Source organism: Hemitrygon akajei, chromosome 7 (assembly GCF_048418815.1).
Source record: "Hemitrygon akajei chromosome 7, sHemAka1.3, whole genome shotgun sequence".
In the NCBI taxonomy this organism is placed as follows: Eukaryota; Metazoa; Chordata; class Chondrichthyes; order Myliobatiformes; family Dasyatidae; genus Hemitrygon; species Hemitrygon akajei.
The window spans coordinates 122,233,806-122,256,999 of NC_133130.1; the positions used below are offsets into that span (position 1 = coordinate 122,233,806).

The 23,194-nt window shown below is 44.7% G+C and overlaps 1 protein-coding gene across 1 annotated transcript in view; it reads right to left on the minus strand.

The window, feature by feature from the left end:
- The window catches only part of LOC140730881 (somatomedin-B and thrombospondin type-1 domain-containing protein), a 261,974-nt gene that overhangs the window by 51,818 nt on the left and 186,962 nt on the right, over nt 1-23,194 (minus strand). The window contains exons 2-3 of the mRNA XM_073051869.1: nt 10,356-10,541; nt 5,875-5,965 (exon numbers count right to left, since the gene is read on the minus strand). Of these exons, the coding sequence (XP_072907970.1) occupies nt 5,875-5,965; nt 10,356-10,541 (277 nt within the window). The remainder of the gene's footprint in view (nt 1-5,874; nt 5,966-10,355; nt 10,542-23,194) is intronic.

Consider the following 23,194-nt stretch of genomic DNA (forward strand, 5'->3'; position numbering starts at 1 on the left):
TATAATTCGGTGACCAGAACTGTACACAATACTCCAAATTTGGCCTCACCAATGCCTTGTACAATTTTAACATTACATCCCAACTCCTATACTCAATGCTCTGATTTATAAAGGCCAGCCTACCAAAAGCTTTCTTCACCACCCTATCCACATGAGATTCCACCTTCAGGGAACTATGCACCATTATTCCTAGATCACTCTGCTCTACTGCATTCCTCAATGCCCTACCATTTACCATGTATGTCCTATTTTGATTAGTCCTACCAAAATGTAGCACCTCACACTTATCAGCATTAAACTCCGTCTGCCATCTTTCAGCCCACTCTTCTAACGGGCCTAAATCTCTCTGCAAGCTTTGAAAACCTACTTCATTGTCCACAACACCACCTATCTTAGTATCATCTGCATACTTACTAATCCAATTTACCACCCCATCATCCAGATCATTAATGTATATGACAAACAACATTGGACACCACTAGTCACTGGCCTCCAACCTGACAAACAGTTATCCACCACTACTCTCTGGCATCTCCCATCCAGCCACTGTTGAATCCAGTTTACTACTTCAACCTAACGATTGAATCTTCTTAACTAATCTTCCCTGTGGAACCTTGTCAAAGGCCTTACTGAAGTCCATATAGACAACATCCACTGCTTTACCCTCGTCAACTTTCCTCTTCGAAAAATTGAATAAGATTTGACAAACATGACCTTCCATGCACAAATCCATGTTGACTTTTCCTAATCAGACCCTGTCTATCCAGATAATTATATATACCATCTCTAAGAATACTTTCCATTAATTTACCCACCACTGACGTCAAACTTACAGGCCGATAATTGCTAGGTTTACTCTTAGAACCCTTTTTAAACAATGGAACCACATGAGCAATATGCCAATCCTTTGGCACCATCCCCGTTTCTAATGACATTTGAAATATTTCGGTCAGAGCCCCTGCTATTTCTACACTATCTTCCCTCAAGGTCCTAGGGATATCCTGTCAGGACCCGAGACTTATCCATTTTTATATTTTTTAAAAGTGCCAGCACTTCCTCCTCTTTAATCGTCATAGTTTCCATAACTTCACTACTTGTTTCCCTTACCTTACACAATTCAATATCCTTCTCTTTAGTGAAGACTGAAGAAAAGAATTTGTTTAAAATCTCCCCCATCTCTTTCGGCTCCACACATAGCTGTCCACTCTGATTCTCTAAGGGACCAATTTTATCCGTCACTATCCTTTTGCTATTAATATAACTGTAGAAACCCTTTGGATTTATTTCACCTTACTTGCCAAAGCAACCTCATATCTTCTGTAAGCTTTTCTAATTTCTTTCTTAAGATTCTTTTTACATTCTTTATATTTCTCGAGCACCTCATTTACTCCATGCTGTCTATATTTATTGTAGATCTCTCTCTTTTCCTGAACCAAGTTTCCAATATCCCTTGAAAACCATGGCTCTCTCAAACTTTTAACCTTTCCTTTCAACCTAACAGGAACATAAAGATTCTGTACCCTCAAATTTCACCTTTAAATGTCCTCCATTTCTCTATTACATCCTTCCCATAAAACAAATTGTCCCAATCCACTCCTTCTAAATCCTTTCGCATCTCCTCAAAGTTAGCCTTTCTCCAATCAAAAATCTCAACCCTGTGTCCAGTCCTATCCTTCTCCATAATTATATTGAAACTAATGGCATTGAGATCACTGGACCCGGTGCTCCAAAACACATACCTCCGTCACCTGACCTATCTCATTCCCTAACAGGAGATCCAACACTGACCCTTCTCTAGTTGCTACCTCTTTGTATTGCTGCAAAAAACTATCCTGCACACATTTTACAAACTCCAAACCATTCAGCCCTTTGCTCCTCCAATTCTCGCTCCCCATTAGGTGGTCTATAATACAGACAGACAGACAGACATACTTTATTGATCCCGAGGAAAACTGGGTTTCGTTACAGTCGCAGCAACCAAGAATAGTGTAGAAATATAGCAATATAAACCCATAAATAATTAAATAATAATAAGTTAATTATGTCAAGTGGAAATAAGTCCAGGACCAGCCTATTGTGAACCAATAGGTGTCTGAGACTCCGAGGGAGGAGTTGTAAAGTTTGATGGCCGCAGGCAGGAATGACTTCCTATGATGCTCAGTGTTGCCCTATAAGTGCCCTATAACCCCTATAAGTGTTATTACACCTTTCCCATTCCTCAATTCCACCCAAGTAGCTTCCCTAGACAAGCCCTCTAATCTATCCTGCCAAAGCACCACTGTAATATTTTCTCTGACAAGCAACGCAACACTTCCCCCTCTTGTCCCTCCGATTCTATCACACCTGAAGCAACAAAATCCAGGAATATTTAGTTGCCAATCACACCCCTCCTGCAACCATGTTTCACTAATAGCTACAACATCATATTTCCAGGTATCAATCCATGCTCTAAGCTCATCCACCTTTCTTACAATGCTCCTAGCATTAAAATAAATGCATTTAAGAAATTCTCCACCTCTTCCTCTCTGTTTATCCCTAACGGTGCTAACAACTTTATTAACTTTTTCTTCCTTCTCCCCTTTCGAATGTTGTAGTTAGAATGGATGTGAAGAGTATGTTTCCACTGGTGGTGGAATCCAGAAACAGAGGGCACAGCCTCAAAACAGAGGGATGTCCATCGAATGGAGATGAGGAGGAATTTCTTTAGCTAGAGGGTGGTGAATCTGTGGAATTCATTGCCGCAGGTGGCTGTGGGGGGCAGGTCACTGGGTGTGTTTAATGTGGAGATTGATTGGTCAGGGTTGAAGGGTTATTGGGAGAAGGCAGAAGCTTGGGGCTGAGAACGAATTAGATCAGCCATGATGAAATGGCAGAGCAGAATCAATGGGCCAAATGGCCTAATTCTGCTCCTATACCTTACGGTTAAGTTTGAAGTTCTGTTTGCCGATGATGAACCGGGTGGGTAAAGTGGTCACACTTTATCAGGAAGTCTTGGGAGCACAATCAAATCAACCTTTACTTTGCGTGGAGTAAGCTCTGTCTGTCGTCGAGCTAGCTGGGGGTGGGGGGAGTGGGAGTGTAACTCGATAGGATAAAGTCTCTGGCATATGCGGTGAAACATGTTGTACATATCCGCTGCTGCCTAAACCTCAGGGAAGGCTCAGCTTTCATCAGTCCCAGACTGTTTCCTCTCAGGAGCACAGGCGAAGCTTTTATTGCAGGTTTACCAATAAACCCGGCTACAATTACCAACCATGAGAAGCCCGTCTACAGTCTGTTGGTCGGGTGCTCAGTCTGGAGGAGTTTCATTTCATTCAGTGGGCTAAATGTAAACATCTGGGGTGGCATGGCAGTGTAACAGTTAGCACACACTCTACACCAGCGGCTCCCAAATTCCTCTTTATGCCATGGACCTCTGCCGAGGGGTCCGTGCACCCCAGGTTGGGGACCCCTGGAACCCAGCCACTGACCGAGGGGTTTGTGCACCCAGGTTAGGGACCCCTGTAGCCCAGCCACTGACTGGGGGGTCCGTGCGCCCCCTGTTGGGGATCCCTGGACTTCTGCTACTGACCGAGAGGTCTGTGCACCCAATTTGGAGACCCCTGGAGCCCAGCCACTGACCGAGGGGTCTGTGCACTCAAGTTGGGGACCCCTGGAGCCCAGCCACTGACCGAGGGGTCTGTGCACTCAAGTTGGGGACCCCTGTAGCCCAGCCACTGACAGGGGGGTCCGTGCACTCAAGCTGGGGACCCCTGGAGCCCAGCCACTGACCGAGAGGTCTGTGCACTCAAGCTGGGGACCCCTGCTCTACAATTTCATAGACCACCAATCAGTGTTCAATTACTGTCATTGTCTGTAAGGAGCGTGACGACATGAGCTTCCTCGGGTGTTCCAGATACCTTCCAAAGACGTACAGAGCTGTGCAAATGTCTTAGGCAAAACTCTTATATCACTTGGGTGTCTAAGGCTTTTGCACAGCTCTGTATTAGTCAACGTGGAGCGGATAGCGAGTCTGTAAATCTGGCGAGAGCAAAGGATGTTGGGAACGATTAGGGCAGAGTGATGCAGGAGGGGTGTGGGACAGGTGGCAGAGAAAGAGTGTTATGGGTGGGGATGGTGCAGGTGTAGACACACCCGGCTCTGAAATTTGTTTTATTGGCAGCAGTAAAGTGCAATACATAAAATGACTACAGTACGGTGCCAAAGTCTTCCGCACCCTAGCTGTATACATAAAGTACGTGTCTAAGTCCTTTGGACAGTGCTGTACGGTTAAGCTAAGGTTGAGTTAGGTGAGTTGTGATCATGCCAAGATGCCGACACTTGTGGGCTGCCCCCAGCACATCCTCAGATTGTTTGGTCATTGACGCAAACTATGCGTTCCACTGTACAGTCCTGTGCAAGTCTGACGCACATATATACAGCCAGGCTGCCTAAGAGTTTTGCAGAGTACTGTACTGCTGCAAAAAAAAACAAATTTCATCTCATGTGTGAGTGATGATAAACCTGATTCTGATATGAGAGAGAGAGAGAGAGAGAGAGAGAGAGAGAGAGAGAGAGAGAGAGAGAGAGAGAGAGAGAGAGAGAGAGAGAGAGAGAGAGAGAGAGAGAGAGAGAGAGAGAGAGAGAGAGAGAGAGAGAGAGAGAGAGAGAGGAGGGAGGGTGGGAGATAGAGATAGAGAGATAGAAATACAGTATACAAATGAGAGAGATGGATATAGAGAGAGGGAGAGGGAGATAAATAGAGAGGGGGAAAGAGAAAGAAAGTACATATATGTCACCATATACAACCCTGAGATCAGTTCTCTTGTGGGCAATCACAGTAAATACGAGAAACATAACAGAATCAATAGAAGACTGTACCCAATTGGACAGACAGACAGCCAACGAACTAAAGACAACAAACTCTGCGAATGCAAAAGAGAAAAATAAGAAATCAATAAGCAATAAATATCGAGATAAGCAATGAAGACCTTGGAAGTGAGTGAGTCCTGGAGGGATGATGCTGGTTTGCCACCACATTGCAAGACCAGCCCCCTTGATCCAAGATCACAATGGAATCACTGCCATTGTTTGATCAGCAGTGTTATGCATTGTTTCCTCTCCTGCACCCCTTTGTGAGAGGTGGAAACGGGCAAGGCCGGCCAACAGGGCTCTGGTGAAGATGTATAGACATCCCCCTGTACATTGGATACAATAGATTACAGAAACATTGACGGACTCCAACCATCCCATCGACTTAGGACAATGGGGACTGGAGGTCATCGATGACGTAAGTTCCACAAGAAGAAGAAGATTATGCATTTTAGTTCAAAGTTGAAGAGAACATAAATTCTTCTTTCATATTGTGGATTTTTTAAGAACAATTGGTCAGCTGCCACTTTGGTTACAAAAACATGAGGAGTTCAGTAGATGCAGAGTAACACACACAAAATGCTGGAGCAACTCAGCAGTACAGGCAGAATCTACGGAAATGAATAAACAGTCGACATTTTGGGCTGAGACCCTTCTACAGGACTGAGAAGGAAGTGGCAAGATGCCAGAATAAAATAGGTGAAGCCAGGTGGGTGGGAGAGGGGGAAATGAAGTAAGGAACTGGGAGGTGATAGGTGGATAAGGTAAAGGGCTGGAGAAGAAGGAATCTGATAGGGTAGGAGAGTGGGCCATAGGACAAAGAGGTACCAGGTGGAGGTGATAGGCAGGTGAGGAGAAGAAGAAAGAGGCCAGAGTTTGGAATTTAAGAAGAGGGCAGGGGTTTAAAATAACTGAAAGTTGGAGAAATAGGTGCTCATGCCATCAGGTTGGAGGCCACCTAGATGAAATGTGAAGTGTTGCTCCCCATTTTCACAAAACTGGCACACTGTAAAACAGCATTACCTTGGTCTTTGCTCCTTTGCCATCATATGGGGCCTTTTCCAAGGGTCTTTGAAGTTCCGCTTGTAGGAGTTGGGCAAAATCTTTGCCACCTCTGTAAAGAGATTCAAGTTCAGCAAGCTCCAGCAGTTCACCTTTGACCTGTTGGTCTCCCTTGACAGTGCAAAGGAGTGAAAAACCTTCCCTCAGTTACAAAACTATAGTGCATTAACACAGACCAATGAATGAGGAGAACGGGGGAAATTTCCATGGCGTGAGTAGGGCAGAAGGAACAGCTAATGGGGTGTTCACTACACAGTTACTTAAAGAGGCCTATTAATTGATTTGGGTGGTGGGGTGGAGATACATCTCTATCAAAGGAGATGTAAAGTGCTCCTTCCCCCTGCTAGCTTGCAGGTCACCCTGGGCAAGGTGCAGCACCTGCTTAGCTCCAACTCTCCTCCCCTCCCCTCCCTCCAATCAGGGTCACATGAAGCCATGGGAGCAGGTGGTGGATGGTCGTTTGAGCAGCTGGTGCAGATCACAAGCCCTGGTTATGTGGCCACTGACGCCAGGCAGACAATCTCTGAAGAGTATTGATAATGGCTGGGCTCACGCATCTTGTACAGACACTACCCAGAAGAAGGCAAGGGCAAACAATCCCTGTAGAAAAATTTGCCAAGAACAATAGTGGTCATAAGACCATGTTCGCCAGGTCATATATGACATGGCACATGGTGATAACAATATTAATTAATTATTATTAATAATATTAGTTCATTGATTAATGTGATCATCTCTATAGTCTCTTTGGGTGGGGTTAGCAGGATTAGCACATTAGTTGCTGTGAGGTTTATATGATTCTCTATAGTGTTAACAGTGTTCAGTCGAGATTCAGTCGAGCTGATCTCAATGATGCTATTAAGCTGGTCTTCATAGGATGAAGATTGGGTTATCAACCTTGTAGAACCAGGATGGTCCCAATGGGATGGACTTTGTAACCTTAGTTGGGTGTTCCCTATAGGTTTAACAAAATGTCTATGTGGTTAACATAAGGCCCTTCAGCCTACCTAGCCTATGCTGACCATCACCCACCAATTTACACCAAACTGTCATTAATCCTATTTTCTATTCCCCCGAATTCCCAGCCATTCAAGATGAGGAAGTAAATTGGATTAGACATTGGCTTTGTGAGAGAAGCCAGGGAGTGGGGCCTCTCTGACTGGAGGCCTGTGTCTAGTGGTGTGCGGTAGGGATTGGTGCTGGGTCTATCTTCGTTTGTCATCTAAATCAACAATCTGGATGATAATGTGGTTAACTGGATCAACAGATTTTGGTTGATGTCAAGATTGGAATGTAATGATCAGCGAGGAAGGCTACCATGGCTTGCAGCAGGATCTGGACCAGCTGGAAAAATGGGCTAAACAATGGCAGATGGAATTTAATGCAGACAAGTGCGAGGTGTTACAATTAGGTAGGACCAACCAGGGTAGGTATTACACCGTGAGCGGCAGGGCACTAAGGAGTGCTGTCGAACAAAGGAATCGGGAATAGAGCTCCATAATTCATTGAAAGTAGAGTCATGGGTAGATAAGAGAGCTTTTGGCATATTAGCCTTTATAGATCAAAGTACTGAGTACAAGAGAAATGATGTTATGCTGGAATAGGAACACAACACTGGAAGAACTCAGCAGGTCAGGCAGCATCCGTGAGAAAAGAGTAGCCAATGTTTCGGGCCGAGACCCTTCATCAGGAATGAGGGGGAAGAGAGGGCCGAAGCCCAGTAATAGAGATAGGGGAGGGGGTAGGGCCTAGAGGTGCCAGGTGGAAAACCAATCAGAGGAAAGATAAAGGGGGGAGGGGGAGGGGATAAGCATGAAAGAACTGTAGAGATAAAGAAGCAGAAAGTTGAAAGGGGAGAGAGGCAGAGAGGGACCTGGGATAGGGGAAAGGGGAGGGGGAGGGAATTACCGGAAATTGGAGAATTCAACGTTCATATCACCAGGCTGGAGGCTACCCAGACGGTAGATGAGGTGTTGCTCCTCCAACCTGAGTTTGGCCTCATCATGGCAGTAGATGAGTAACTTCTGCCACCCTCAACAGGACCCCACCACCGAGCACATCTTTCCCTCCCTGCCCCTCTCAGCTTTTCACAGGGATCGTTTCCTCCACGACTACCTGGTTCACTCATCCCTCCCCACAGAACTCCCACCTGGCACTTATCCCTGTAAGCGCAAATGCTACAGCTGTCCCCACACCTCACCCCTTACCACCATTCCGGGCCCCAGACAGTCCTTCCAGGTGAGGCAACACTTCATCTGCGAGTCTGCTGGAGTCGTCTATTGCATCCGGTGCTCCCGGTGCGGCCTCCTCTACATCGGCGAGACCCGACGCAGATTGGGGGACCGCTTCGTCAAGCACCTACACTCCGTCCGTCACAATAGACAGGATCTCCCGGTTGCCACCCACTTCAACTCTGCCTCTCATTCCCATCTAGATATGTCCATACATGGCCTCCTCTACTGCCATGATGAGGCCAAACTCAGGTTGGAGGAGCAACACCTCATCTACCGTTTGGGTAGTCTCCAGCCTGGTGATATGAACATTGAATTCTCCAATTTCCAGTAATTCCCTCCCCCTCCCCTTTCCCCTATCCCAGGTCCCTCTCTGCCTCTCTCCCCTTTCAAATTCCTGCTCCTTTACCTCTACAGTTCTTTCATGCTTATCCCCTCCCCCTCCCCCCTTTATCTTTCCTCTGATTGGTTTTCCACCTGGCGCCTCTAGGCCCTACCCCCTCCCCTATCTCTATTACTGGGCTTCAGTCCTCTCTTCCCCCCAATTCTTGATGAAGGGTCTCAGCCCGAAACGTTGGCTACTCTTTTCTCACGGATGCTGCCTGACCTGCTGAGTTCTTCCAGCGTTGTGTTCCTATTCTTTGATCCACAGCATCTGCAGTTGTATTTTTGTGTTTTGATGTTATGCTGAAGTTGTATGAGACGTTAGTGGAGGCCTAATTTGGAGTATTGTGTGCAGTTTTGGTCACCTACCTACAGGAAAAATACAAATAAGTTTGAAAGAGTACAGAGAAAATTTATAAGGATGTTACTGAGATTGGAGAGCCTGAATTGTAAAGAAAGATTGAATAGGCTAGAACTTTATTTCCTAGAATGTAGAAAATTGAGAGGAGATTTGATAGAGGTGTACAAATTATGAGGAGTATAGATAGGGTAAATGCAAGCAGGCTTTTTTCACTGAGGTTGTATGGAACTACAACTGGTGATCATGGGTCAAGGGTGAAAGGTAAAATATTTAAGGGGAACATGAGGGGGAACTTCTTCAGTCAGAGGGTGGTGAGAGTGTGGAATGAGTTGCCAGCACAAGTGGTGGATGAGAATTTGATTTCAGCATTGAAGAGAAGTTTAGGTAGGTACATGGACGGTAGGGGTATGAAGAACTATGGTCCTGGTGCAGGTCAGTGGGAGTTGGCAGCTTAAATAGTTTGCATGGACAAGAAGGGCCAAAGGGCCTGTTTCTGTGCTGAACTTTTCTATGACTCCATGATTCTAATTACCTCCCACCAACCCCATGCCCCCAGATTCTACCTGCTCACCTACATGCAGTGGCTAATTGATTAACCAAGCCACATATCAGCGGGAAACTGGATCACTTGTGGGAAACCCACACATTCACAAGGAGAAGGTGAAAATTCCAACACCTGGTGCGAAGGCTCTGGCACTGTGAGGCAACGATTCTACTAGCAGCACCACAATGCTCCCTTCATCATTTCTCATCGATCATTCAGGGATATGAGGAGAAAATCTATGTGATGAGCGCAAGGTCAATAATAAACCAGAAGACTACAAGACAAAGGAGCAAAATTGGGCCATTTGGCCCATTGAGTCTCCTCCTGCCATTCTATTATGGCTGATTAATTATCCCTCTCAATACCAATCTCCTGCCTTCTCCACATAACGTTTTACACCCTTACTAATCAAGAACCTACCAACCTCCACTTTAAATGTACCCAGTGACTCTCCATCCACAGCCATCTGTGGCAATGAATTGTAAATATTCACCATCCTTGGCTGAAGAAATTCATCCTCATCTCTATTGTACAGGGACGTCCTTATATTCTGAGGCTGTGCCCTCTGGTCCTAGACTCCCTGACTATTGGAAACATATTGTCTATGTCCACTCTGTCTAAGCCATTCAATGTTTGATAGGTTTCAATGAAATCCCCCCTCATTCTTCTAAACGCCAGTGAGTACAGGCCCAGAACCATCAAACACTCCTTGTACCTTAACCCTTTCATTCCCAGGCTCATTCTCATGATCCTTGAACCTCATTGAAGGGGAGAACAGTTTTGAGGTGAAAAATGATCTATCCTTGTTGTATCTTCCTGTTGATGGACAAACTTAGATAGGATTGGCAGGACTGATATCTCATCATTGTCAAGTAAGCATGCATGTGAAGAGTCTCCTATCCAATGGAATGGAGGACTGTACCTTTAACTGAGTGGCATTGGTCAGGGTCATGTCCATAGCAACCCCGACGTTGCTTCAGATCGGGACAGGGCGTCCCTCCGTTCCTGGGTGGGATGATGACGAGCCTCACTCTTTCTCTGCTCCCGATGCCGCACAGCGAGCTACATTCAGTCCAGGAGCCCCATGGACCAACTATACAGTCAATGGCTGCAAAAGATCAGGGCAAAGAGAGAGGTCAATGAGCTGATACACTCAGTGGCCATATTATCAGGTACACCTGTACATCTGCTCATTAATGCAAATATCTGATCAGCCAATTGTGTGGCTTTGACAATGCATAAAAGCATGCAGACATAGTCAGGAAGTTCAGTTGTTGTTCAGCCCAAACATCAGAATGGGGAAGAAATGTGATCTAAGTGACTTTGACTGTGGCATGATTGTTGGTGCCAGATAGGGTCGCTCGAGTATCTCAGAAACTGCTGATCACCCGGGATTTTCACACACAATAGTCTCTAGAGTTTACAGAGAATGGTGTGAGCAACAGTTCCGTGGGTGAAAATGCTTTGTTAATGAGAGATGTCAGAGGAGAATGGCCATACTGGTTCAAGCTGATAGGAAGGTGACATTACCTCAAATAAACACGTGTTAGTTACAACAGTGGTGTGCAGAATGCAGAACACATCAAACCTGGAAGTGGATCAGCTACAGCAGCAGGAGACCACAAACATATACTCAGTGGCCACTGTATTAGGCACAGGAGCTAACAGGAGTCAATGATGCTGTCATCTACCTGCTGAACAGAGCCTACTCCTATTTGGATAAACAGGGCAGCTCTACGAGGATTATGTTTTTTGAATTCTCAAGTGCTTTCAATATGATACAGCCCTCATCATTGGGGGGAAAGCTCCTTTCAATGCAGGTTGGCACTTTCGTGGTTGTCTTGTTTATTATTTATTGCAATGCCTGCACTGTTTTTGTGCAATTTATGCAGTCCTGTGTAGGTCTGTAGTCTAGTGTGGCTTTCTCTGTGTTGTTTTTTTTGTGTAGTTCAGTCTAGTTTTTGTACTGTGTCATGTAACACCATGGTCCTGAAAAACGTTGTCTCATTTTTACTATGTACTGTACCAGCGGTTATGGTCGAAATGACAATAAAAATGACTTGACTTGACTTGACTTCTATTGTACCTGACTGGCAGACCCCAGTGTGTGCGGCTTCAGAGCTGTGTGTCAAACATGGCTATAAGCAGCACGGGGGTCCCACAGGGGACTATATTGGTTCCCTTCCTGTTTACCCTGTATACCTTGGACTTCAGATACAACACTGAGTCATGTCATGTCATCTGCAGAAATTCTCTGACGACTCAGCAACAGTTGAGTGCGTAAAGGGAGGACAGGAGGATGAATACTGGTGAAGGACTTTGTTGAAAAGTGCAAGCTGAATCATCTGCAGCTCAACATCAGTAGGACAAAGGAGATGGTGATGGACTTTAGGAAGACTAAGCTTGCACTGCTCCTTGTTACTATTGATGGTGAGGATGTGGTGAGGATCTACAAGTATCTGGGGGTGCACCTGGATGACAGACTTGTGTGGAGCACCAACACAGAGGCTGTGTACAAGAAGGGCCTGAGGAATCTGAGGTCCTTTGGAGTATACAGGCCTCTTCTTCACATATTCTACCAGTCTACTGTCACTGGTACAGTCTTCTATGCGATGGTGTGCTGGAGCAATGTCATCAACACGGGTGATGCCAACAGGCTCAATAAACTGATTAGAAAGGCTGGCACTTTTATAGGAGTCAAATGGGACACATTGAAGGCTGAGGTGGAACAAAAGACCCTATGGAAAATCCTAGCAATTCTTGACAATTTTTCTCACACTCTGCATGTCATCTTGGCTGAACAGAGGAGTACTTTTAGTAATAGACTAAGACAACTGTGCTGCTCCAAAGAGTGCCATATGAGATCAATCTTACCCTTGGCCATTAGGCTCTATAATGAGTCAACCTACAGCTGGGAAAGTGAAGACCCCCACCTAAAAGCATAGAAACACTAGACACTAGAATACTACAGCACAGTACAGGCCCTTCGGCCCTCGATGTTGTGACGACCCATATATTCCTTTAAAAAGTACTAAACCCACACTACCCCGTAACCCTCTATTTTTCTTTTATCCATGTGTCTGTTCAAGAGGCTCTTAAATACCCCTAATGTTTTAGCCTCCACCACCATCCCTGGCAAGTCATTCCAGGCACCCACAACCCTCTGTGTAAAAAAACTTACCCCTGATGTCTCCCCTAAACTTCCTTCCTTTAACTTTGTACCTATGCCCTCTGGTGTTTGCTATTTGTGCCCTGGGAAACAGGTGCTGGCTATCCACCCTATCTATTCCTCTCATAATCTTGTAGACCTCTATCAAGTCCCCTCTCATCCTTCTACACTTCAAAGAGAAAAGTCCTAGCTCTGCTAATCTTGCCTCATAAGACTTGTTTTCCAATCCAGGCAACATCCTGGTAAATCTCCTCTGTACCCTCTCCATAGCTTCCACATCCTTCCTATAATGAGGTGACCAGAACTGAACACAATACTCTGTGTGGTCTCACCAAAGATTTGTAGAGTTGCAACATGACCTCTGTACTCTTGAACTCAATCCTCCCGTTAATGAAGCCTAGCATCCCATAGGCCTTCTTAACTACCCTATCAACCTGTGCAGCAACCTTGAGGGATGTATGGATTTGAACCCCAAGGTCCCTCTGTTCATCCACACTCTTAAATAACTGACCATTAACCCTGTGCTCAGCCTTCTGGTTTGTCCTCCCAAAATGCATCACCTCACACTTATCTGGATTGAACTCCATCTACCACTTTTCTGCCCAACTCTACACCCTGTCTATATCCTCTTGTAACCTTCGACAACTACAGCTCCATCCACAACTCCTCCAATCTTTGTGTCATCTGCAAACTTACTCACCCATCCTTCTGCCTCTTCATCCAGGTCGTTTATAAAAATCACAAAGAATAGGGGTCCCAGGACAGATCCTTGCAGCAATCCACTCATCACCGACTCCAGGCAGAAAATTTTCCTTCCACTACTACTACCCTCTGCTTTCTTCCTGTAAGCCAATTTTTTATCCAACCAGCAAAGGTTCCACTGATCCCATGCCTCATGACTTTCTGGATGAATCTCTCGTGGGGGACCTTGTCAAATGCCTTGCTAAAATCCATGTAGACCACATCTACCGCCCTACCCTCATCAATTTCTTTTGTTACCTCTTCAAAAAACTCAATTAGGCTCATGAGGCACGACCTTCCCTTTACAAAGCCATGTTGACTATCCATGAGTAGACTGTACTTCTCCAAATACTCATAGATCCTATCCTTAAGAATCCTTTCCAATTGTCTGCAGACCATTGATGTAAGACTCACCGGTCTATAGTTCCCAGGGTTCTCCCTATTAACTTTTTTAAACAAGGGAACTACATTTGCCATTCTCCAGTCCTCCGGCACTTCCCCTACAGCCAAAGAGGATTCAAAGATCATAGCTACTGCTCCAGCGATCTCTTCTCTCACTTCCCACAGCAACCTGGGGTATATCATATCTGGCCCGGGGGACTTATCAATCTTGATGTTTTTAAGAAAATCCAACACTTCTTCTTCCTTAATCTCCACATTGTCCAGCACACAGGCCTGCCCTGTTTCAACCTCACCCTGATCAAGATCGTTTTCACTTGTGAATACTGAAACAAAGTATTCATGTAGGACCTCCCCAACCTCCTCCACCTCCAGGCACATGTTGCCCTCTTCATCCTTTAGTGGTCCCACCTTGGTTCTCGTCATCCTCCTGTTCTTCACATGCGCATAGAACGCCTTGAGGTTCTCCTTAATCCTACATGCCAAGGCCTTCTCATGCCCCCTTCGAGCTTTCCTAAGTCCTTTCTTTAGCTCCTTCCTGGCTACCCTATATTTTTCATGAGCCCCTCCTGCTTCCTGCTTCTTATATCTAACATATACTTCTTTTTTCCTCTTGACGTGTTGCCTCACGTGTTTTGTCAGCCACGGTTCCCTTTTCCTACCATTTTTTCCTTACCTCAGTGGGACAAACCTATCTTGAACCCAGCTCAAGTGGTCCCTAAACTTCTCCTACATTACTTCTGTGCTTTCCCCTTTGAACATCTGTTTCCAATTTACTCTCGCTAGTTCCTGCCTCATCCCTTCATAGTTAGCCCTTCCCCACCTTAAGCACTTTCCCATTTTGTCTGTTTTTATCCCTTTCCATAGCTATGCTGAAGCTAAGGGAGTTGTGGTCACTCTCACCAAAATGCTCCCCCACCAAGAGGTCTGTCACTTGACTAGGTTCATTACCCAGAATAGCCTCTCCTCTCATCGGCCGGTCCACATACTGTGTCAGGAATCTTTCTTGAACACACCTGACAAATTCAGCACCATCTATCCACCTTGCAGTCAGGAGGTGCCAGTTAATATGAGGGAAGTTGAAATCACCCATAGAAACATAGAAAACCTACAGCACAATACAGGCCTTTTGGCCCACAAAGTTGTGCCGAACATGTCCCTGCCTTAGAAATTACTGGGCTTACCTATAGCCCTCTATTTTTCTAAGCTCCATGTACCTATCCAAAAGTCTCTTAAAAGACCCTATCATATCTATCCTATCCTATCGTATCGTGATAGAGGTATTTAAAATAAAATTATGAGGGGGATAGATCGATTTGACGTGGATAGGCTTTTTCCATTGAGAGTAGGGGAGATTCAAACAAGAGGACATGATTTGAGAGTTAGGGGGCAAAAGTTTAAGGGTAACACGAGGGTGGAATTTCTTTACTCAGAGAGTGGTAGCTGTGTGAAACGAGCTTCCAGTAGAAGTGGTAGAGGCAGGTTCGGTATTGTCATTTAAAGTAAAATTGGATAGGTATATGGACAGGAAAGGAATGAAGGGTTATGGGCTGAGTGTGGGCCAGTGGGACTAGGTGAGTGTAAACGTCGGCATGGACTAGGAGGGCTGAGATGGCCTGTTTCCGTGCTGAAATTGTTATATGGTATCTGCCTCCACCACCGTTGCTGGCAGCCCATTCCATGCACTCACCACTGTCTGAGTAAAAAACTTACCCCAACATCTCCTCTGTACCTACTCCCCAGCACCTTAAACCTGTGTCCTCCTGTGGCAACCATCTCAGCCCTGGGAAAAAGCTTCTGACATTCTAACGGAATGGCAGGTGGTGACTAGTGGGGTGCCACAGGGCTCGGTTTTGGGACCACAGCTGTTTACAATTTACGTTAACGATTTGGATGAAGACATAGAAAACAACATCAACAAATTTGCTGATGATACTAAGCTGGGTGGCAGTGTGACATGTGATGAGGATGTTAGGAGAATTCAGGGTGACTTGGATAGGCTGGGTGAGTGGGCAGATACTTGGCAGATGACGTTTAATGTGAATAAGTGTGAGGTTACCACTTTGGGAGTAAGAACAGGAAGGCAGATTATTATCTGAATGGTGTAGAGTTAGGTAAGGGAGAAATACAAAGAGATCTAGGAGTCCTTGTTCACTGAAGGTGAATGAGCAAGTGCAGCAGGCAGTGAAGAAGGCTAATGGAATGTTGGCCTTTATTACAAAGGGAATTGAGTACAAGAGCAAGGAAATCCTCTTGCATTTGTACAGAACCCTGGTGAGACCACACCTGGAGTATTGTGTACAGTTTTGGTCTCCAGGGTTAAGGAAGGACATCCTGGCTGTAGAGGAAGTGCAGCGTAGATTCACAAGGTTAATTCCTGGGATGTCTGGACTGTCTTATGCAGAGAGGTTAGAGAGACTGGGCTTGTACACGCTGGAATTAAGGAGATTGAGAGGGGATCTGATTGAAACATATAAGATTATTAAGGGATTGGACAAGATAGAGGCAGGAAATATGTTCCAGATGCTAGGAGAGTCCAGTACCAGAGGGCATGGTTTGAGAATAAGGGGTAGGTCATTTAGGACAGAGTTAAGGAAAAACTTCTTCTCCCAGAGAGTTGTGGGGGTCTGGAATGCATTGCCTCGGAAGGTAGTGGAGGCCAATTCTCTGGATGCTTTCAAGAAGGAGCTAGATAGGTATCTTATGGATAGGGGAATCAAGGGATATGGGAACAAGGCAGGAACCGGGTATTGATAGTAATTGATCAGCCATGATCTCAAAATGGCGGTGCAGGCTCGAAGGGCTGAATGGTCTACTTCTGCACCTATTGTCTATTGTCTATCCACATGATCAATGCTCTCATCATCTTATACACCTCTAATCCTCCATCAATAACAAGCTGTCAGAGAAAAGGCCGAGTTCACTGTTAGACTGTTTGAGATAACTTACTTTTTATTCTTTCTGACTTCTAATACTGAGTTTTAGAACCAAAGGATTTCTCAGCAGGAAGTCGGTCCACATCAGAAGGTTTGGAAATACAATATTCTTTCCTATGTAGAGATGGAAAGAGAGAGAGAGAGAGAAATAGATGGAGAGAGAGCGAGAGAGGGGAGGGAGAGGGAGAGAGAGGGAGAGATAGAAAGATAGAGCGATAGAGGGGAAGAGAGAGGGAGGAAGAGTGGGAGAGATAGAGAGGGGGAAAAGAAGGGAAGAGGGAGAGAGAATGGGAGAGGGAGGAGAGATGGGGAGAGAGAGGGGGAGAGAGAGGGGGGGAGAGAGAGGTTGACTAGAGTCTCCTCCAGCTTGACCTTTGAAGACTGCGATCAATTGTTTGTTGATGGGGAAGCTGCTCGTGGAGCCATGAATGGCGGAGGAGGTTTGCTGAGGTGACTAGCCCCCTCTGATTCCCATTTAATTGATCCCAGTTGGGACTGGGACTGGGAGGACAGGTGTTATAACTTCCTGCCGTGCTTGGTGCTTGGGACCCTATCTCTCTCTCGGTCCTTCGACACTAAGGTCCAGTAAACTCCGACCCAGCAGGCAGGCTGTGGTGGACATTTCCAAACCTGCCTATGTGGGGGCAGGAGATATCACAATACACCTTCGTTGTTGGAGCTGAGGACTGGGAGGGGCAGAATAATGAAAAGGAACAGAAGTGATGGGGGTACTTGAAGTGGGGGGGGGTTGCTATTCAGAGTTTTGTGTCTGGAACAAGCTGCCTAAAATGGAAGTGGAAGCAAATGCCTCAAACGAAGATGTTACTGAAGAGAATGGTTTGCAGAAGAGTGAGTTTTAGTAATTGTATAGCTCCAGCAAGGGGTTAGCACAACCATGATGGAAAGAATGGTTTCCTTCCATGCCTTGATATCGAACAAATCTAAAATGGATCAGAATCAATATCAGATTCAGGTTTATGGATCAGAATCAAAATGAGATTCATATGTCATGAAAGGTGTTGTTCTGTGGCAGGAGTACAATGAAATTATACGGTACTGTGCAAAAGTCTTAGGCACATACATATAGCCAGGGTGCCTGAGACTTTTACACAGTCCTGTATTTGTCAATGTAGAGCGGAGAGCGAGTTTGTAAATCTAGTGGGAGCAAAGGATGTTGGGAACGGTGGGGGCGTTGTGCCACGGGAGGGGTGTGGGGCAGGTGGCAGAGAAGGAGTGCTGGGGAGGGGGTGTGGGTGCAGACACACCCAGCCCTGAGACACTAGGCAAGGTCATTTGATTCCAACTAATTGGTTTATTGATCATTACAGAAAGTCTCTCTGGTGCTTCCTGCTCCCTCCCCTCTCCCTTCCCCTTTTCCCAACCATGATTCCCCTCTCCCTGCCCCTTTCCCACTCTCAGTCCACAATAGAGACACATATGAGAAGCAGTTTATTATCACTCATGTATGTCATGAAATTTGATTTTTTGTGGTAGCAATACAGTGCAATACATAAAATTACTGCAGTACTGTGCGAAAGTCTTTGTCACCCCAGCTATATATATGTAGCTAAGACTTTTGCGCAGTACTGTAGATGTAAGAGTACGTAAAAGCATATGTTTTTTCTGCCATTCATTCTTTGGGGTTTTTCACTCTGTTTCATGGATGTCTATGAAGAGTAAAGATTTCAGGTTATATACGCACTGTATACATTTTCTGTTACTAAATTGAAGTATTGAATTATGCTGAAGCCATACATACACACCTTGCTAAACATAAAAATGAAATTAGACACACACGATAGACTCACCGTATGTCACCTACACCTACATCAAGATACTGTTCATCGACTATAGCTCAGCATTTAATACCATTATTCCCACAATCCTGATTGAGAAGTTGCAGAACCTGGGCTTCTGCACATCCCTCTGCAACTGGATCCTCAACTTCCTAACCGGAAGACCACAATCTGGGCAGATTGGTGATAACATATCCTCCTCGCTGACGATCAACACTAGCACACCTCAGGGGTGTGTGCTTAGCCCACTGCTCTACTCTCTGTATTATCATGACAGTGTGGTTAGGCATAGCTCAAATACCACCTACAAATTTGCTGATGACACAACCATTGTTGGTAGAATCTCAGGTGGTGACGAGAGGGAGTACAGGAGTGAGATATGCCAACTAGTGGAATGGTGCTGCAGCAACAACCTGGCACTCAATGTCAGTAAGATGAAAGAGCTGATTGTGGACTTCAGGAAGGGTAAGATGAAGGAACACATACCAGTCCTCTTAGAGGGATCAGAAGTGGAGAGAGTGAGCAGCTTCAAGTTCCTGGGTGTCAAGATCTCTAAGGATCTAACCTGGTCCCAACATATTATGTAGTTATAAGAAGGCAAGACAGCAGCTATATTTTATTAGGAGTTTGAATAGATTTGGCATGTCAACAACTACACTCAAAAACTTCTGTAGTTGTATCGTGGAGAGCATTCTGACAGGCTGCATCGCTGTCTGGTATGGGGAGGCTACTGCATAGAACTGAAAGAAATTGCAGAAGGTTGTAAATCTAGTCAACTCCATCTTGGGTACTAGCCTACAAAGTACCCAGGACATATTTAGGGAGCGGTGTCTCAGAAAGACAGCGTCCATTATTAAGGACCTCCAGCACCCAGGGCATGCCCTTTTCTCACTGTTACCATCAGGTAGGAGGTACAGAAGCCTGAAGGCACACACTCAGCAATTCAAGAACAACTTCTTTCTTTCTGCCATCTGATTCCTAAATGGACGTTGAAGCTTTGGACACTACCTCACTTCTTTTCAATATACAGTATTTCTGTTTTTACATTTTTTAAAATCTATTCAAGATATGTAATTGATTTGCATGTTTATTTATTATTTTTTCTCTCTCTGCTACATTATGTATTGCATTGAACTACTGCTGCTAAGTTAACAAATTTCACGCCACATGCTGGTGATAATAAACCTGATTCCTTTAGTTTTATGTTCTGGAGTTACAAAATGTAACAGTGACCGCGTTGCCTAAGCTCCAGTGCTCTGTCAGAGCAAAGTTCCTTCACTTTGTAGCCCTGCAGAACGTAGCTGACATGCCCTACACTTGGCTCCATCCCCATGGGAACCAGATGTCAAGCTCATTAATCTAGAGGAAAAAGAGCGTAAAAGACTGCAGGTTGTGAAAATGCCACAATCCGTGAAGAATGACATTGGTTCCTTCGTTAATAGGCACCACATCTGGCATTCCATTCCCAGGGCTGAGCAGCTGGTTACAGAAGCTGTCCTGGCTGTTAGGGACCAGCTGGGGCAGGACCCAATGACTGCAATGGGACACAATAACCTCTCAGTCTGATAACATTCATTCTGTGTCTAGTGACTGGGGCAATGCAGAAAGTCAAAAGCCTTGCTTTTTGACTAGACCGGGGGGGGGGGGGGGGTCCCAACCTTTTTCATGCTGTGGACCAATAACGTTAAAAGTAAGGACCCCAGCTTGGGAGCCCCCTGACTAGACTGATACCTGCTTCCATTTGTTAGAGCCTTTTTGGGGTTAGTACATTTAGCAAATAACCTCAGCACTGACTTCAGCTACCAGTCTTTAGATCTGAATATAGATTAAATCTAAATGCAACTCTGGACAATGGGGTCCTAAGAACTGTGAACCACAGCTAATTGGAAGACCAGACCACGCTGATTTAAATTCATTTGGGTGTCTGTAGTGTGGGTGCAAAGAGCAAGGTGTGACGGTGGTGTGTAGTTCAAAGGAAGCATTTTTTCCTCTGGAAAGGGTATGCTGTGTTTCATTTTGTTAAATAAAGAGATCGTTTTCATATCTAACAGTATTTCTCTGCAATGACTTCATTCACACACCAACGCCATTAATCCACTCTGCTTCCACAATTATACTGCTTTTCATTACAGTGGGTGACCTTCTGTGCCTCGTCATGCCCTTTGCTCCCCACGGAGCGTTGCAGAACCGCCTTCCCGGTCATTGGATCTCATCGCCCAGTCTGCCAGAGCTAGGACAAGGCATGTTCCTCTCTCACCGACCGGCTCACCTGGTTTAGCCCCCCAGTTCGCACCACTGGACCTGAACGTTCTCTCTCTGGACCAGGTCAGGAGAATGAAAGCACCCCAATGCAACGTCTTTTCCACTTTTAACAACTCTCGTGCACTGGTTTCCTGTCACCTTTGGACATGACAGACCACCACCACTGCTTTTTGTACATTGTTGGGATATACAGTACTGTGCAAAAGTCTTAGGCACCTAGATTTTTTACATGGCTTCAGATGGTATGGGCTCCTCAGAGCCCTGATCTCAACATCATCCATCGTATCTGTCTATGAAAGTGACACCGCCAAAGTCTGCATAAGAACTGTGGCAAGTTCTCCAAGATGCTTGGAACAACATACCAGCTGATTTTCTTATAAAATTGCATCACATTGTACCGGAGAGAATTGATGTAGTTTTAAAGGCAAATGGTGGTCACACCAAATAGTGATTTGATTTGGTTTTTTTTACTGTTTACTGCTCTTTATAGTTTTTTTGATATTTATAACCTTTTCATTTCATTATTTTTGCAAGCACCTTTGCTTTACAGATATTTTTTAATGTGTGCCCAAGACTTTTGCACAGCTATGTAGTTCAGTACAGGTCCTTCGGCCCACAATATAAACGATCCCTACACAGATCCAATTCCAACTTCATAGCCCATAACCCCTCATTTTTCTTAGGATGTGATTTTCTAAGGATCTTATAAACATCCCTAATACATTAATGCCCAACACAATATCCAACCAGAAACTGATAAAATTTGTCTCTCTCAAACTAAAGGTTCATAATGACAAACATAAAGAGAGGCATTTACAGTACGATAGCATAGCAGTTAGTGTAACATAAAGAGAGGCATTTACAGTACGATAGCATAGCAGTTAGTGTAACATAAAGAGAGGCATTTACAGTACGATAGCATAGCAGTTAGCGTAACATAAACAGAGGCAATCACAGTACGATAGCATAGCAGTTAGCGTAACATAAAGAGAGGCATTTACAGTACGATAGCATAGCAGTTAGCGTAACATAAACAGAGGCAATCACAGTACGATAGCATAGCAGTTAGCGTAACATAAAGAGAGGCATTTACAGTACGATAGCATAGCAGTTAGTGTAACATAAACAGAGGCATTTACAGTACGATAGCATAGCAGTTAGTGTAACATAAAGAGAGGCATTTACAGTACGATAGCATAGCAGTTAGCGTAACATAAACAGAGGCAATCACAGTACGATAGCATAGCAGTTAGCGTAACATAAAGAGAGGCATTTACAGTACGATAGCATAGCAGTTAGCGTAACATAAACAGAGGCAATCACAGTACGATAGCATAGCAGTTAGCGTAACATAAAGAGAGGCATTTACAGTACGATAGCATAGCAGTTAGTGTAACATAAACAGAGGCATTTACAGTACGATAGCATAGCAGTTAGCGTAACATAAACAGAGGCATTTACAGTACGATAGCATAGCAGTTAGCGTAACATAAACAGAGGCATTTACAGTACGAAAGCATAGCAGTTAGTGTAACATAAACAGAGGCATTTACAGTACGATAGCATAGCAGTTAGCGTAACATAAAGAGAGGCATTTACAGTACGATAACATAGCAGTTAGCGTAACATAAACAGAGGCATTTACAGTATGATAGCATAGCAGTTAGTGTAACATAAACAGAGGCATTTACAGTACGATAACATAGCAGTTAGCGTAACATAAACAGAGGCATTTACAGTACGATAGCATAGCAGTTAGCGTAACATAAACAGAGGCATTTACAGTACGATAGCATAGCAGATAGCGTAACATAAACAGAGGCATTTACAGTACGATAGCATAGCAGTTAGCGTAACATAAACAGAGGCATTTACAGTACGATAGCAGAGCAGTTAGCGTAACATAAAGAGAGGCAATTACAGTACGATAGCATAGCAGTTAGTGTAACATAAAGAGAGGCATTTACAGTACGATAGCATAGCAGTTAGCGTAACATAAACAGAGGCAATCACAGTACGAAAGCATAGCAGTTAGCGTAACATAAAGAGAGGCAATTACAGTACGATAGCATAGCAGTTAGTGTAACATAAAGAGAGGCAATTACAGTACGATAGCATAGCAGTTAGCGTAACATAAACAGAGGCATTTACAGTACGATAGCATAGCAGTTAGCGTAACATAAAGAGAGGCATTTACAGTACGATAGCATAGCAGTTAGCGTAACATAAAGAGAGGCATTTACAGTACGATAGCATAATGATTAGCGTAACATAAACAGAGGCATTTACAGTACGATAGCACAGCAGTTAGTGTAACATAAAGAGAGGCAATTACAGTACGATAGCATAGCAGTTAGCGTAACATAAAGAGAGGCATTTACAGTACGATAGCATAATGATTAGCGTAACATAAACAGAGGCATTTACAGTACGATAGCATAGCAGTTAGTGTAACATA